General features: G+C 45.1%; 1 protein-coding gene across 1 annotated transcript in view; it reads right to left on the bottom strand.

Annotated features, from left to right (window-relative positions):
* The window catches only part of ATF6 (activating transcription factor 6), a 334,814-nt gene that overhangs the window by 194,373 nt on the left and 121,829 nt on the right, over positions 1-18,612 (bottom strand). Inside the window, exons 10-11 of the mRNA XM_077823826.1 lie at positions 12,705-12,845; positions 2,820-2,933 (exon numbers count right to left, since the gene is read on the bottom strand). Coding sequence (XP_077679952.1) covers positions 2,820-2,933; positions 12,705-12,845 — 255 coding nt within the window. The remainder of the gene's footprint in view (positions 1-2,819; positions 2,934-12,704; positions 12,846-18,612) is intronic.

Below are 18,612 nucleotides of genomic sequence, written 5' to 3'. Positions count from 1 at the left end.
AAATATATCTTTGTTTACTTTATGATGCTGAAGGGAAAAAGTCATGACCTGTGTATCTCTGTCTTTAACTGGCTTCTAAATCCATTTTATAATCATTTTTCCAACTACATAATTTGATTAATGAAAAAGCTTTGGACACTTGCACACAGGCAGATTTGTGATGGACTGGATGGCTCAGAGAATTGTTATGATATTTTATGATTGTTACTAGTCTCTAGCAGTGAGCGGGCTAGGCTGCTGGTTCCAAGTGAGCGAAGGCTGACAGTGAGTGAAAGTCATTACCCCACCCGACAGCATCAGAATGGAGGGTCCAGTACCTCCAGGGGAATTGGGAGTCTCTGATTATCTTACGACAGGGGGGAACTGCTTTTCTTATATAACAGAGAAAAAAGAAAAATAGGTCTCCTAGAGTTCCCCATCCTGCAGAGAAATACACTGGACTTTCTGGGCAATTGGAAAAATTGCTCCTTCTTCCCATTGCTCCCTCTTCTCTTTGCCACCCCTCTCTCTTTACTCCCAATGGCTCTTCTTGCTCCACATGAATGCTTTCCCCACCTTTCCTACCCTAAACTCCACAGATAATCCCCTCTCCCTCCCGCACCAGGAATGTGTATGCGTGAAGGAGGGAGGGATAACTCAGTGGTTTGAGCACTGGCCTGCTAAACCCAGGGTTGTGAATCATAGAATATCAGAGTTGGAAGGAACCTCAGGAGATCATCTAGTCCAACCCTCTGCTCAAAGCAGGACCGATCCCCAATTAAATCATCCCAGCCAGGGCTTTGTCAAGCCTGACCTTAAAAATATCTAAGGAAGAAGATTCCACCACCTCCCTAGGTAACGCAGTCCAGTCTTTCACCACCCTCCTAGTGAAAAAGTTTTTCCTAATATCCAACCTAAATCTCCCTCACTGCAACTTGAGACCACTACTCCTTGTTCTGTCATCTGCTACCACTGAGAACAGTCTAGAGCCATCCTCCTTGGAAGCCCCTTTCAGGTAGCTGAAAGCAGCTATCAAATCCCCCCTCATTCTTCTCTTCCGCAGACTAAACAATCCCAGTTCCCTCAGCTTCTCCTCATAACTCATGTGTTCCAGTCCCCTAATCAATTTTATTGCCCTCCGCTGGACATTTTCCAATTTTTCCACGTCCTTCTTGTAGTGTGGGGCCCAAAACTGGACACAGTACTCCAGATGAGGCCTCACCAGTGTCGAATAGAGGGGAACGATCATGTCCCTCGATCTGCTGGCAATGCCCCTACTTATACATCCCAAAATGCCATTGGCCTTCTTGGCAACAAGGGCACACTGTTGACTCAATCCTTGAGGGGGCCATTTAGGGATCTGGGACAAAAACTGGGGATTGATCCTGCTTTGAGCAGGGGGTTGGACTAGATGACCTCCTGAGGTCCCTTCCAACCCTGATATTCTATGATTCTATGAAGGCCAATAGTCTCCAGTGCTCAGTAGTCCATTCCCAGCTCCCTGCTGGCTGCTCCACTTTCCTAGCACATGGCTCTACATCCTCTCCATGCAGCTATCTCTCAGCTGTTCTCAATTCAGTGGAGGATGAAACCTCAAGCCCAGTGCTCCTACTAAGAGTGGGGACTGCTGAATTGCCAGGAAGGAGAAGTAGCTGCTTTCTGTTGGAAACAATCCCAGGATTCTATTTCCCTAGACGTCTCTCTAAAACCCCAGGGAGCTGTTGGCAGGGGCCCCTGAGGAAAGTGTGTGTATGTAGCACTCTGGGATCTCTTGGGCAGTATAGCAAGGTAGGATGGCAGTCACCTGAATGCTTCTACTAGTGCTGGCTGGGGTATTGGAGTCTTCTGCTAAATGCTATTGCTGCCAAGGGAGCCCTGACTGGAGGATTGCCCAGCTCCACCAATTGGCCCATCCATGCTATTTAAGCCAGAAGGTGGCACAGGAAATTTATTCGAGCCACAAGGTGTTCTCCTATTGTGGCTGCATTGGACCCTGCTGGTGCCTGCCCCCGCACCCAACCCTGTTCCTGATTCCTGCTATGCTCCTGCCTCGCCCCTGTTCCCACCATGCTCCTGCTCTGTGCCTCTCCTGCAGTTCCTGCCCTTACACCTCACCTTCAATCATCAGTGACCAGTCCTGGCTCCGACCCCAGCCTCTGACTTCGACCCTGATTCCAGCTTGACCCTTGGCTCTGGCATTTTGTATCTGACCTTGGTTCTGACCCACAGCTTTCTTTCCTGGATCTGACTCTAGCTTAACTCCTGGCTCTGATAACTGGCAATTGACTCTGGTGCTGACCCCTTGGCTTGGTTCCCCTATCTGGATGCCAGTCCCGTCCACTAAACCTGACTCCTGCTCTGACCACTAGGTCAGACTGTCTACATCCTGGTACAAAACAGTGCACTGGTTTAACTAAAGGTGAAAAGTTAAACCAAGTTAATTAAACCAGTGCACCATTGTGTGTGGCCACTCTAACATTGGTTTAAACATGGCTTCTATTGGTTTGGCTTGCACTTATAAGTTACAGGTATCTGTAACCTGATATAGGTCAGGTTGGTGTAAATGGATATTAGAGTGTCCGCACACAAAGTTACACTGGTTTAACACACTAAGATCCATTTAAAGCAACCCAGTTTATACTGGGTTTCCCACATCTGTAACTTACAGATGCCAGCTAAACCAAAATTCAAACACACCTGTAGAACAGAGGGGAAGCTTGTGTTGCCACTGACGACAACGTATCTAGTATGGATATAAACAAAGAAATGCCAGGCACCCTACAGAGAATTCACACAATAATTACAAACTTGGAAATACACTTGGAAATCAGTTTGCTAACCTGAGAGACTCAGTCCGGTTGATCAGTGGCTGACACGGTGGTGGAGAAATATACAATAGTGGATCTTCTGTTACTACCATTAAGGCTTTGTTATCAGAAACAGAATGTTCATACCTAGAAATAAAGACACCAAAAAATCCCTTCAAATTTCTTTCAAAGTTCCTTCAGCCTCCCCCAAAGAACATGAATCACCAAGAGCCAATGAGAGAGCCAATGAACAGATTACTGTTGCTCCAACAGATTCTTCTTCTAGAAGAGATGACAATTTGTGCCTAGTAACCCAGCATTTTGCTCTCTCTTCCCTCAGGATTTTTGTAGAACCCAATGCAGAGAAACACAACAGCAGTATGGGAGCTGGAAACAAAATTTGCCTCTTACGCCAAAAATCTTAGTGCTCACACAAACGAGCCAAAGAAGTTAGCAGTTTCATTGTAAATTTTATTTAGACTGTTAGTTCCATGGAGCAGGGACTGTTGTTTTTGTTCTGTGCCCAGGACAATGGGGTCATGGTCCATGACTAGGGTTCCGAACTGCTAAGTTGATACAACTAAAATGATACTCGTTCAGATTAGATTTGCAGATGTCACTAATCACTTGTAATAAGTTCATCTCTAGATCAACAGTTCAAAACAAGCCTTCTGCCCACAGCAATTGTTTTGCTCCTACAGCACTGCGCTTGTACGTGGACTAGTGAACCTGGGTGAACCTTGACTCCACTGTACAGGCTCCACAAGGTGACGCTCTGCATGGCTGGGGGAGAAAGAGCCCTAGCCATGAAGAAGTGGAAAATACTGAAGCAGGGGTAACCTAAATCTGCACCACAGGCCATTCTGGCCAATTGGCAGGAGCTCAAAGACATCATCTCATTTGCATGCATATTGTAACCATACTTTTAATTGATTTAAAGTTTTATAAAGTGACACAAATGTAAGGGACACGGACCAAACAGCAGCTCTATAGATTTCCTACCCAAAGACAGAGCCTCCTCTGGCCTGCTCTTTGCTCTGGTGAGATAGGACCTGCCAACTCATACTCTAGGCAGATACAAACCTGAAGCCACCTACCCACTGTAGTCTTGGAAGCCTCTTTCCTTTTTAGGGCCCTTGGAACACACCAACAGCTATGTGTCAGCTCTGAAACTTTTAAGGAGATCCAAATTTAACCCAATAATTCTACAGCATCCAAAGCCTCTTCTGCCTCTGTGAAAAGTGCAGACTTAAAAAAATGGCAATACAATTGGCTGGTTAATATGAAACCTCAGGTTAACCTCAGGAACACAAGAATGGAGTGAATCAATAATCAAAGCTATTCTCATCAGTCTTCCTGGCAGAAGTGATGACAACCAAAGTAGTCGCTTTCATCCAAAATTGGCAGAGGGACATTTTCCCATCTGGTTCAAACGGCTGTAGCACGTACACCTGAAGACTAATACATTGCACTGGGGGAAGTGGGTTTGAAAGCTTCACACTGAACTGTTAGGAATCTAACAAATGGAGAGCGCAGGCCAGCCCCTGGCCGTGGAAGTAGCAGATGTATGGACTTCTTTGGTCTTAATCTTCCACTTTTAAAACCCTGAGGAACAAACTGTAGTAACCTGCAAAAAGAACAGGAGTACTTGTGGCACCTTAGAGACTAACAAATTTATTAGACCATAAGCTTTCGTGGGCTACAGCCCACTTCATCGGATGCATAGAATGGAACATATAGTAAGAAGATTATATATATATATATATACACACACACATACAGAGAAGGTGGAAGTTGCCATATAAACTGTAAGAGGCTAATAGCTCATCTTAATTAATTAACCTCTTACAGTTTGTATGGCAACTTCCACCTTCTCTGTATGTATTGTGACGGGGCAAGGCCGCATGGCTATAGAAAAGTAGTGGGAGATGGATATATTAGCTCCAGGCTAAACAAATCCCTGGTACCAGGATAAGTGAAATGGCAGCTGCTCCAGGTCAATTAAGACACCTGGGGCCAATTAACAACTTTCCAGAAGGTAGGGAGAATGCTAGGTTGATTGGGACACCTGAAGCCAATCAGGGGCTGGCTGAAACTAGTTAAAAGCCTCCCAGTCAGTCAGGTGGGTGTGCATGTCAGGAGCTGTGGGAGGAAGTTGCACTGTTGGAGAGACTGAGCAGTTCACACCATATCAGGCACAAGGAAGGAGGCCCTGAGGTAAGGGTGAAGTGGAGCTTGAGGAAGTGAGGGCTGCTGTGGGGGAAGTAGCCCAGGGAATTGGACATGTCATGTTTCTAAAAGGACAGCTACCATAGCTGATACTATTAGGGTCCCTGGGCTGGAGCCCAGAGTAGAGGGTGGGCCCGGGCTCCCCCGCTTGCCCCCTGATTAATCACTGAGACTGGGAGACAACAGAGACTGTGCAAGGAAGGATAACTTCTCCGCATCTCCCTCGCTGGCTTAGGATGAAAATGGCTCAGTAGACTATGACCCTTGTTTCTAGAGAGAGAAAGGTTACGTGGAGGGTCACAGTGAGCCTCTGAGGCTAGCGAAATCCACCAGGAAACGCGGGAATATATATATATATATATATATATCTTCTTACTATATATTCCATTCTATGCATCCGATGAAGTAGACTGTAGCCCACGAAAGCTTATGGTCTAATAAATTTGTTAGTCCCTAAGGTGCCACAAGTACTCCTTTTCTTTCTGTGGATACAGACTAACACGGCTGCTACTCTAAACCTGTAATGACCTGGTGGGTGGTGCAATCATCACAGGAGAAGCCGTTAGTTAAACACCACACCAGCTTCATTTCTACGTCCTGGTTTAGGAATCCTTGTAACACTTTGACAATCGCCCAGCATCTGGTACATACCCCATCCCAGAAGCCACTGGTATGCATTCACTCTCCAACTTCCTGGATGCACAAAGTGAGCTGGCTCTTGGAGGAGAAAATTGGTTCTTCTCACTGATACATTCTAACAGTACCCAACTGTCTGGCCACCAAGGCAGAGAAAAATTACTTCCACTTTGACTGGTTTGATCTTGCAGAGGATTTGGAGAAACAGAAGAAAAGATGGAAAGATGCAGCCATCTCTGCACCCCAATTAATCAAAACAGCATCTGACACCATGGTCAACTGGTCAAACAGCTGAGAGCAAAACCTGGATAGACTTGCAGCATTTTTGTTGGCAAACTAGTGGTCAGCCGGACAGCCTCAATATTGACAAATGGACTGGAAAGCTTCCAAGTTCAAGCTCCATTCCCCTGGGATCAGTTCCTTCTTGATTTGTAGATTCCAAGGCCAGAAGGGATCATTGTGATCATCTAGTCTGACCCCCTGTACAATACAGGCTATAAGATTTCCCCAAAACAATTCCCAGACCAAATCTTTTAGACCAGTGTTTCCCAAACTTGGGACGCCGCTTGTTCAGGGAAAACCCCTGGTGGGCCGGGCCGGTTTGTTTACCTGCCGCATCTGCAGGTTCGGCCGATCACGGCTCCCACTGGCCACGGTTCGCTGCTGCAGGCCAATGGGGGCTGCGGGAAGTGGCGGCCAGTACGTCCCTCAGCCCGCGCCGTTTCCTGCAGCCCCCATTGGCCTGCAGCAGCGAACCGCGGCCAGTGGGAGCCACGATCAGCCTCACCTGCTGACGCGGCAGGTAAACAAACCAGCCCAGCCCATCAGGGGCTTTCTCTGAACAAGCAGCGTCCCAAGTTTGGGAAACACTGTCCTAGACAAACATCCAATCTTGAATTAAAAATCGTAAGTGATGGAGACTCCACCATGACCCTTGGTAAATTGTTCCAGTGGTTAATGACCCTCACTGTTAAAAAATGTATGCCTTGATGAGCCAATCCACCAGGACATTGTGTTCATCCTGGAAATAAAGCCAGAGTAGTTTCCTCCCACTGAAAAAGGCTCAGTTTAACAGTAAGATGGAGCTCCCAGTGCCCTGCTGATGTAGCACAATCCTGTATGCTTGCTGCACCATTCTAGAACAGGAAATCCCCTGAGCAGCATTTCCCAAGCTGAGGTGGCTAGAAACATCCTTCACAGTAACAGCAGATTGCATTTCCACCCCAGGATGGACAGAGTTCTGACTGTATGGGCTTCTGCCTGATCAGGTACGGAGGTGAAGGCAATTACTCCCCAAGGGTCCACTTTGGATACAGCTGGTCCTTCTCCAAGAAAGGAGCCACCCTATGTGCTCGTCCTTCAATTTATATTTTTTGTGAGGGGAGCTAAGGTGGGCAGTAGGGGGGCAAGCCAAAAGAGCAAGACAACACTGCCAGCTGCTTGCGGGGAGGGGATCCAGAATTGAGGGCAGCTGGAGAGGCCAACAGAGCCAGCAGGGACTAAAAGTGGCAGAACAGGCAGCAAAGAGCTGCCTATATGTCCATGGTAAGGGGTTGTTCTGGCAGTAGCCACAGGATAGCACTCAGAATTGCCTTTCTGACTTCTCACAGACATAGGCATAGCCATTTTGCAGCCTGAGAGGGCCTGGGAGAGGGGTTGCAGCTGAGCCTGCTACACAGTAGCTGCTAGTAGATCAACAGCTCTTCCAAATGGGAGAAGTCTGGGGAAAGAAGAGCCTGAGGCACAGAGGCTCACAGGGCAGCAGGGACTTGGAGAAAGACAGAAGAGAAATCCCAATCTCAATCCCAGCTGGGATCTCAGCCATAACAGTGAGGACAGGAAGGAACTAGCCCTCCCTTTCCCAGAGTCCCTAAAGAACCACAGGGACTCCCCTTGTTCCAGTTTTGAGAGGGGAAGGCATACGAAAAGCCAGACCATCTTTTTCATATGTGGAGTAGCAGAGGAAAAGTTTGTCCGTGAAGGAGTCCTTGCCTGAGAAGCTGCTGGCAGTCTGGGAAATCCTTGGGCCTGCCCAGAGGAGAATTGGGGAGGAGGCCAGAAGCAAGGCAGAAGTCTTGGCTTGGCTCTTAAATTCAGGCAGTTAGCTCCACATTCTTTATGATAATCCTTGGGTAAAAAATGTTAAAGCACTTAAATGACTTAGGAGCTGAAGTCCCAGCGACTTTCAGTGAGACTCAGGCACTTAAATGCCCAGATTCCTTTTGAAAATGATACTCATTTTTTTTTCCTTTATCCTTCTTTCCACCTTCCTGCCTTGTCCCTCTTCTGGTCTCTGCTTCTAGCACAGCTAGAGAGGAGAAAAAGAAGAGGGTTCCACACTTACCAAGCAACAAGGTGAAAGAGACTGGAGGGAAAGAGGAGGTGTTGGCTCTGACATACCTTCCTGAGTGAGCATCTCTGCTACCTCATCACATAATTCATAGTTTAAAATGTGCCACATAGGACACAGGCCCTTCATCATAGCCACATATACCAAGTCATTAGAGTATTCCTGATTGATTGCCTTCTTTCCACATGGCAAAAATCTATTAGTGCTTTCAGCACATTTGCGGCTGTCTCTATTCAGCTAGCCAAAAAATATTTTATTGGAAAAGACAGATCTGATAGGACAAACTCTGTGAAGGGGAAAAACACAGTCTGAATAAGCCAACCTTCAATCTGGACACAATCCAGAACATACGCATCCACTGCCTGCTGGAGATCTAGACTTTATGTCAATTGAATACACCCCTGTAAATGACGAATAAAGATATTAATGGATAAAATAAAAATTATTCTTTGGGAATACTTGGTAGGCAGCCTCTGGAGCCGACTGTAACCATACACTCGTGAGGTGCATTTCTGTAGATCTCCAGGAATAATGGCTTACACAAGCATTCATGAGGTTTCTAACAAAGCAGACTGCTCACAGAGTTTAGGATCCAGTCCTTTCCTCTGTAAGTATCTTGAACTTTGCTGAACACATTTTGAGTGATTAAGAAAACAAATATCATAGCTTGAATTTTAAGAAAGGCTGAGTAACATGACAAATATTAACATTCATAGCCATGCAGGGCAACACAACACTACTGTATTTTTCAAGGAGGAAGAAAAGATTCCTTCTCTGAATGAGGTGTTGGTTATTTCGGTCAGAAGTGGCACTAATCGCCAATGACTCTCTTTCACAAGCCAGGAAGGGCCTGGGTCGGATTCCCAAAGTCTTGAGTCAAAACTCCTTTAAGGTGCATAGATTGTATGGCCAACCTCAAGTGTTCAAAAATTGTGAATCAGGCCCCCAAATCATGAGATTGTCTTAAACATTAGTTTTAATCATAAATGTTGAGTTTTTTCTTTGCCTGCTGGTTTCTGAGCCTGTAGGGTACACCTGCTTCATGTTTTCAAGCTTTTCTCTGCAACCATGAGAGCTACAAACTAATTTTTTTTTTTTCAAATAAAAATTGTGATTCTCTTCTGATCTCTTGACACTACCAGCTGGGTCTTCAAGAAAAACACTATTTCAAGACCTGTGGCAAAATCCCAAGAGTTGGCAACAATCCGTAGGTATATGGGTCTGACACTGTGAAGGATCCTTCAGCACAGCTATAGAGGACATGGTAGTGTCTCAACATTAAGTTCCCTGAGCCAAATCAAGTGCTTGATCTTTCTAAGCCCTTCTGAAGGAATTGCAGAGATCTGTGCAATTGTTGCCTGTTGTGACATTATTAACATAAACTGTGACCATATAGATCATTGTTGCAACCACTTATATATTTGCAGCAAATATTGTACAAAGGTTATCGTGTTAGGTGTCTATGAAAAGGTTATGATTTGCTGGTTACGATTATGATATCTGTATGTGTGTATCATTTTTGTACTTGAAATTACGAATATTGGCTATGTACTTGTATCTCAATGTGTTTGAGTCTAAGTCACATTAGTGAAGCATTTGTTCAGCTTCTTGAGAAAGGAATTTGCAGATTAAGTGCCCAATCAAGAAACAGTTAACTGACAATGGACCTTGGGAGACTCCAATCCACATATGAGAAGTCTTCCTGGGACGTTCAAGGTAGCATGTGAGCAATGGCCGCTGCCTGCAAACTGAATCATAGAATCATAGAATATCAGGGTTGGAAGGTACCTCAGGAGGTCATCTAGTCCAACCCCCTGCTCAAAGCAGGACCAATCCCCAATTAAATCATCCCAGACAGGGCTTTGTCAAGCCTGACCTTAAAAACTTCTAAAGAAGGAGATTCTACCACCTCCCTAGGTAACGCATTCCAATGTTTCACCACCTTCCTAGTGAAAAAGTTTTCCTAACATCTAACCTAAACCTCCCCCACTGCAACTTGAGACCATTACTCCTTGTCCTGTCCTCTTCTACCACTGAGAATAGTCTAGAACCATCCTCTCTGGAACCACCGCTCAGGTAGTTGAAAGCAGCTATCAAACCCCCCCCCCTCCATTCTTCTCTTCTGCAGAATAAACAATTCCAGTTCCCTCAGCCTCTCCTCATAAGTCATGTGTTCCAGACCCCTAATCATTTTTGTTGCCCTTCGCTGGACTTTCTTCAATTTATCCACATCCTTCTTGTAGTACGGGGCCCAAAACTGGACACAGTACTCCAGATGAGGCCTCACTAATGTCGAATAGAGGGGGACGATCACGTCCCTCGATCTGCTCGCTATGCCCCTACTTATACAGCCCAAAATGCCATTGGCCTTCTTGGCAACAAGGGTACACTGCTGACTCATATCCAGCTTCTCGTCCACTGTCACCCCTAGGTCCTTTTCAGCAGAAGTGAACTCAGTCATGTATGGACATGTGACTTGACCAGGTGGCTACAAACTCCATCTTGTTGCTGTGACTTTTCATAGGAGAACAAAGGGGTTCCTGCCCACAGGAGAAAGAATATAAAAGGCCCTGGAAACCCCTCCATTTTGTCTTCAATCCTGCTTCTTACCTTTAGAGCAATGGTTCTTAACCTTTACTGCAGCCTGCACCCCTTTGGTTCTCAAAATATTTTCTTGCACCCCTTCTCAAAAATCGTTGAAGTAGGTCAGTTCTTTAAACCTAGATATATTTTTTTGTTTGTATATTAGAGTAATTGTTAAAAAATGTATAATATTAATAAATACATAGGTTTGATGAAACAAAGTAGCTGTACTTACATGCCTGTGTTTAATTTGTGTTTTTGATGATTTACCTTCTAAAAAAATCTGGCATGTCTTGCACCCTCAGAAAGGGCATCTTGCACCCCCAGGGGGTGCGTGCACCCCAGGTTAAGAACCACTGCTCTAGAGGAACTTTGCTACAAACTGAAATTCTAAACAAAGGACCGAATGACCCATCCAAGCTGTGAATGTACTCCAGATATTTGATTTGAACCTGCAGTTTATTCCATCACTGGTACAAGCCTGAACCAAGAACTTTGCCATTACTGTATGTATTTGATTCCATTTAAACAATTTTAACTTTCATCTATATTTCTTTCTTTTTACGAATAAACTTTTAGATTCTAAAGGATTGGCAACAGCATGATTTGTGGGTAAGATCTGATTTGTATATTGACCTGGGTCTGGGGCTTGGTCCTTTGGGATCGGGAGAACCCTTTTTCTTTTACTGGGTATTGGTTTTCATACCCATTCATCCCCATAAAAAGTGGCTGCTGGTGGTGATACTGGGAAACTGGAGTGTCTAAGGGAATTGCTTGTATAACTTCTGGATAGACAGTGGGGTAAAACCGAAGTCTTCTCTGTTTGGCTGGTTTGGTGTGCCTTGGACTGTAACTGCCCTGCTCTAAGCAATTCGTCCTGAATTAATACTCTCAGTTGTGTCCCTCCAGAGGCCGTATTGTTATACCTGTGCTGATGCAAGTCTATGATAGTAACATTTGGCTCTGTAGGAGGTGCACAACCGCCCACAGTGCTGCCTGGAGGTCAGGCAGGATTGACAGATCACCATCCTGCCCCAAGGGTTACCTGTCGTCTCCTTCAGCCCAGGTAATTTGAGGGCTAGGCTCTTGGCCAGTCAAGGTCTATTCCTGTGCGACTCTCACCTTTGGTGAAGGCCCCTGTTGTTGTAATGTCCTCTGGGGGTTGAGAGGGGAGCCCGGGCCTACGCTCTACATTGGGCTATGCTCCAGAGCCTAGTGGTAGGCAGCTACCTTCGACACCTTGGGGTGCTAAGATTCTGCCCCCCACCCCCTGGGCCACCTCTCTATCCCCGTTAGCTTCATGAAGTGAGTCAGTTCCACCAAGCCTCTTGCCTGCATGCTCAGCCACTTAACTCTCCTTTGTACATTTCCACTGGTCTGTGTGGTCAGACCTCAAGCAAGGAGCTCCAGGACACTGCTCTCCTTTCACAGCCGCTGCCTGCGCCCTTCCACTGCCTGCCTGCTCTGAGCTGCTCTGTTCCCCTTCTTAAAGCCCTGCCTCCAGCTTGTGCAGGCCCTGCAAGTGCGACTGGGTGGGGCCACCTGGGCCCAGAGCTCCTCCTTAACCCCTTGCTCTGCAGTGTGGGTGTTGCACACCCCATCAGAGCCCCACACATGGAAAGCTGGCAGCAACTTCTTGCCTACTATGCTGGAAGAGACAGGGAGCTGCTCTTTGAGTTGTATGCAAGTGCAGTGTCAGGGACTGTCACAGGACTTGCTCAGCACCAGAACGAGGCCAGGCATGGCCTGATGGAACTGCACATCAAAAGCATGACACCATACCTGCTTGCTCCTGCTTTGCTGAGGCAAGAGTGCTCACACAGCTTGCTCTCTCACCATGGAATGCATGCACTGGTTTGTCTGATTCAGGGGTTGGTTAGTTTTTATATTTCAGTGCATCAAGGTTGGGCCTTAAAGAGGAATCTTGTCAGGAAGATCCTGTAACTACAGTACAAGAGGAATCAGCTTTCATGGCACTCAATTTTTAGGCTTAGCTGCCCTAACAATGCTCACTTAATAACTATGCTTCATGATGCACAGGGAAATGGAAGGCAACAGGGCAAAGCATAAAAGCATTATGGATAACGAGTACTTTTAAATTTTAAATATATTCACCTCACCTCTCCTTATTCTGGGAGATGATGTTAGGCATTTGTTGAGCAGTGTTGAGCTTCTGGCTGGCTGAGAACTCCAGCAGATTTCTGCTGCGGTGGGCAAGGCTCCCGCTGAGTTCAGCTCCATTGGGATCCCTTTCAAATACACTGAAATTAAAAAATACATACCCATAACTATAACAAGAGGAACAGAACAGATATATACGATGTGGAACTCACTGCCACATGGTACTAAATACTCTAACTGGATAACTAATGGCTTTTCATATTTGTTGTCCCACATGGTAAGATATGTATCACCAAATCCCATGCCCATGGACAGAAATTGTTCACTTATATATTTAATTGCCATCGCTTCACAGTAGCACTAAAGGAAGAATGGAAGATGGAAGCCTTCACGGGGCCCACTCTGTTAAATGAGAATTCACAATGAATGCCATCAACTCAGCGACTGAACATCACTCAATGATCTCCTGGTCATCAGAACAGCAGCTCAACAAATCCTAAAGTTCCTCCTCAGGGCCATACAATGTGCCAAATAGGCCCTGGAATAAGAATCCTGCAACTTAATGTTGAAGGACTCTCACGGTCAAAATGTGAGTACCTTGGAAACTTGCTGAAGACTTACAACATCAATAGCCTCATGTTGCAAGAGACCTATGTTGGCAACGAACAACAGGCTAGGCGATACCGTATCTATGGATACACCCTAACAATTAGCCATTATCATTCTAAATATGGCTTGGCAATATACATAAAGGACACTAACACAGATTTTAATACTATTCCATCAACCAAATAGGAGACCACATTTACCACAGCTGTCAAAGTAGGGGAGCTCCACATTACCAAACTCTATAAAGTCCCTAGAACAAGATGGCCAAAACCAGCGCTACCTAGCACTCCTCCTATTCCATGCATCTATGCAGGTAATTTTAATAGTCACTGTTAGGGGGCTTATTCCTTCACCCGCTTACTTCCCTGGTCCTTCTCGCATGAACAGAGAGCAACAATACCCGAAGTCCAAAGATGCAAACAATTCAATGTTTATTGGGATGAACTTCCAGCAAGCGTGTTTAATGATTAATTTGCCCTGGCATTCGCGGCCAGTACAGCTACTGGAAAAGTCTGTTAACGTGTCTGGGGATGGAGCGGAAATCCTCCAGGGACATCTCCATTAAGCTCTCCTGGATGTACTCCCAAAGCCTTTGCAAAAGGTTTCTGGGGAGGGCAGCCTTATTCCGCCCTCCATGGTAGGACACTTTACCATGCCAGGCCAGTAGCACGTAGTCGGGAATCATTGCGGAAAAAAGTATTGCAGCTTATGGTCCCGTTCTTTATCTTTCTGTGTTACCCTCAGGAGAGTGATATCATTCATGGTCACTTCGTTGAAATAGGGTAGTTTTAGTAACTGGACATTCAGAGTTGCCCGTTCCTGCTGGGCTGTTTGCCTGTGGCTGCACAGAAATCTTCCCCGCTTTTAGCCACGCGGTGGGGGGAGGGGTGAAGCAATCATCCCAGAGAATTGGGTGTGTGTATGTGTATGGAGGGGGGGGTATTAGTTGGGTTTCTGCTGCACATGAACCTGGAAAAAGCAGCCCCTCCTTTTAAACTGCCAATCCATTTTTAATGGGCAACCCAACAGCTACTTCGTATGGGAAATGAGGGCGTTGCTGTTTGAAGCCATTCCCACATGTTATGAAGGTTAAAGAAGCCAAAAGACTGTGGCTTACCATGGCTGCCTGCAAGCCAAATTCTGCTGCCCGGCCCTGCGTGAGTAATCTCTCACACCAAACCGGCATACCCCCAATGACAGGCAAAATGCGACCTTGTAATAAAAGCACATGTGCTATGTAATGTTAACAGCAAGGTTTACCATGAAAGGGTGTACCCATTTTTCTATAAAATGTGTCTTTTTAACTTCCACTCTCCCTTTCTTTTCCCTCCAACAGCTGGATATGCTTCTCCTTCCCAGAGGCTAGCGAAGATTAGAAGGCAAAAAAACCGCACTTGTGATGAAACAAATCAGCACCTGACACCAGAACTAAAGCATTACTGCAGCCGATAGCACCTGGCCTCCAACTGGATCCTCCAGGAAGAGAGGCTGTAAATCAGTGGAAGACTGGACATCAATGCTACAGACTTGCTTGCAGACAGGTCACTGTTGTATTTATAAGTACTCCACAGGATTGAGAAACAATTAAAGTGTTCCAGTCCAGCTTCTATGAGATCTTCTAATTTACTATCAAAGGGGCCAGAGTAACTGGGAACAGAGTACATATTAAAATACGCCCCCAATACACCCTTTTCATAATAAAATACGGCAGCACTCTGCATTCCTTTCATAAGAGGATGCGAAAACATTTTACTAAAAGACCTGAGAGGCAGTTATTGTACAAAACAATGTGTGTAAACTCCATAACCTGGAAATATTTGGTAGACACTATCAGCTCTCACACAAGTTTGGAGGGACACAGGAAAGAACCCCTCACGTGCCATAGGAGCTCCACACTGCAGAATCATGCTCCCCATCTCTAGTAGTCCCAAGGTCCAAAGGTGTAGGGGAAGCAAGCAAGATGGCTGAAGCTGGAGGCTATAAAAGCTAACGCTGGCTCAGCTAATTTCATAGCACAGTTAGTTTAAAACTCTAATGACAATTAAGGCACTGAATGTGTGTGTAGCTAAGTGAAGCATCCATGTGCAGCACACTGTTTTCTCACCTTTATGCTTCCCCAAAACAATAAAACTATAACTCAGTCAAATCCAAACCAATTTCTTCTAGAATAAGGGTGTGAATGGAATGAGTTTATAACAAATGCAGACATTTGTCAGAGAGTTCAACAACTTCATATCTCTAAAGTGACTCAGAAAAGAAGACAGAAATATCTGGGACAGGTGTTAAAAATTAAGTCAGGGCATCTGCTATGGCAGTTGTGCCACTGGGCAGCCAGAGGAACATGCGAAAAGGGCTGACCAAGAGAATGCCTCTGTCAAAACAGACTGACCAAAGAAGATATGCAGAGAGCATCCTGGGATAGGCGAAGATGGTGAAAGTCTTGTTTCATGCACTATGCAACTTTTGACAGTTCAGGAAGGATTCAGATTCAGAAGGGTGTGCAGTGCTCCACAATGAGGCTATTTCCAGGCCTGTTTCAATTTTCATATGTCAGTTGTTTTGGCTCTCCAGCAGCTTTAAAAACAGTTAACAATTGCTTTAATAAAGGAAATATGTCTCTCTTTATTCTCCTCTCACTAAATCTTTTCACTGAAACTTTTATAATAGAACCATAAAATGTAGGATTGGAAGGGACCTCAATAGGTCATCTAATCCAGTCCCATGCACTGATGCAGGACTAAGTATTATCTAAAACATCCCTTACAGGTGTTTGACTAACCTGTTCTTAAAAGCCTCCAATGATAGAGATTGCACAGCCTCCCTAGGTAATTTATTCCAGTGCTTAACGACCCGACAGTTAGGAAGTTTTTCCTAATGTATAACCTAAATCTGCTTTACTACTTATCTTGTCCTCAGTGGTTAAGGAGAACAATGTATCACCCTCTTCATTATAACAATCTTTTACGTACTTGAAAACTGTTATGCGCCTCTCTGTCTTCTCTTTTCCAAACTAAACAAACCCAGTTTTTTCAATCTTTCCTCATAGGTCATGTTTTCTACACCTTTAATCATTTTTGTTGCTCTCCTCTGGACTTTCTCCCATTTGTCCACATCTTCTCCCAAGTGAGGGACCCAGAACTGCACACAGTACTTCAGTCGAGGCCTTATCAGCGCTGAGTACAGTGGAAGAATTACATCTTGTATCTTGTTTACAACACTCCTGCTAATACACCACAGAATGAAGTTCCCTTTTTTCTAACAGTATTACATCGTTGACTCATATTTCATTTGTGATCCACTATAAAGCCCAGATCCTTTTCTGCAGTTCTCCTTCCTAGGCAAAAAGAAAAGGAGTACTTGTGGCACCTTAGAGACTAACCAATTTATTTGAGCATAAGCTTTCATGAGCTACAGCTCACTTCATCGCATCCGATGAAGTGAGCTATAGCTCACGAAAGCTTATGCTCAAATAAATTGGTTAGTCTCCTAGGTGTCACAAGTACTCCTTTTCTTTTTGCGAATACAGACTAACACGGCTGTTACTCTGAAACCTTCCTAGGCAGTTATTTCCCATTTTGTATTTGCGCAACGGATTATTCCTTCCCAAGTGGAGTTCTTTGCATTTGTCTTAATTGAATTTAATCCTATTTAAGTCAGACCACTTCTCCAGTTTGTCAAGATCATTCTGAATTCTAATCCTGCCCTCTAAAGAGCATGAAACCCCTCCAAGTTTGGTATCAACTGGAATTAATTGATAAACTTAACAGTAACAAGTCACCGGGACCAGACGGCATTCACCCAAGAGTTCTGAAAGAACTCAAATGTGAAATTGCGGAACTATTAATTATGATTTGTAACCTGTCCTTTAAATCAGCTTCTGTACCCAACGACTGAAAGATAGATAATGTAATGCCAATATTTAAAAAGGGCTCTAGACGTGATCCTGGCAATTGCAGACCAGTAAGTCTAACATCAGTACCAGGCAAATTAATTTAAACAATAGTAAAGAATAAAATTGTCAGACACATAGAAGAACATAAATTGTTGCACAAAAGTCAGCATGGCTTCTGTAAAGGGAGATCATGTCTTACTAATCTATTAGAGTTCTTTGAGGGGGTCAACAAACATGTGGACAAGAGGGATCCAGTGGACATAGTGTACTTAGATTTCCAGAAAGACGTTTACAAGGTCCCTCACCAAAGGCTCTTACATAAATTAAGTTGTCATGGGATAAGAGGGAAGATCCTTTCATGGACTGAGAACTGGTTAAAAGACAGGAAAGAAAGGGTGGGAATAAATGGTAAATTTTCAGAATGGAGAGGGGTAACTAGTGGTGTTCCCCAAGGGTCAGTCCTAGAACCAATCCTATTCAACTTATTCACAAATGATCTGGAGAAAGGGGTAAACAGTGAGGTGGCAAAGTTTGCAATGATACTAATCTGCTCAAAATAGTTAAGATCAAAGCAGACTGTGAAGAACTTCACAAAGATCTCACAAAACTAAGTGATCGGGTAACAAAATGGCAAATGAAATTTAATGTGGATAAATGTAAAGTAATGAACATTGGAAAAAATAACCCCAACTGTGCATACAATATGATGGGGGCTAATTTAGCTACAACTAATCAGGAAACAGATCTTGGAGTCATCGTGGTTCTCTGAAGATGTTCACACAGTGTGGAGCAGCAGTCAAAAAAGCAAACAGGATGTTAGGAATCATTAAAAAGGGGATAGAGAATAAGATGGAGAATATCTTATTGCCCCTGAGCTGATGGGTGGGACTCCAAGCCCCACCGCCCCGGGGCTGACGGCTGGGGCTGACTAGCGCTGTACCAGGGCTGACACCACGAGCACAACGCCCCGAGCCCCACTGCAAACCCGGGGCTGAACTCTGCGGTTGAGTGGCGGAGCCTCATTGCCCTGGGCAGATCGCCAGAGTCCCGCTATCCTGGGCTGACTGCCGTTGCTGTCAGCTGCATACGGGGCTGACCACCGTATCCCTGCCACCCCAGGCTGACCGCTGGAGCTGCCATACGTAGGTCGACCTAACTCTGTAGTGTAGACAAGGCCTGAGTGGCTTCCAATATTTGCAGGAAGAGATGATCTAGAAACGGATTACTGGCTGAGTACACCAACAAGAAAGACAGTAGCTGATCATCTCTGTCCTCCCTCTGCAGTTACATGGGGAGAGCAACCATAGGCTGCATTTGGGCACTGAGCTGGCTGATCTATGGGCCATCATTTAAAATATGGAAATAAATCCAAAGGAACAAAGAAAGGAGAACCAATTACCTTGTAC

Source organism: Eretmochelys imbricata, chromosome 8, assembly GCF_965152235.1.
Source record: "Eretmochelys imbricata isolate rEreImb1 chromosome 8, rEreImb1.hap1, whole genome shotgun sequence".
In the NCBI taxonomy this organism is placed as follows: domain Eukaryota; kingdom Metazoa; phylum Chordata; order Testudines; family Cheloniidae; genus Eretmochelys; species Eretmochelys imbricata.
The sequence above is the reverse complement of the archived record's forward strand: the minus strand, read 5'-3'. Positions and strand labels throughout refer to the sequence as shown.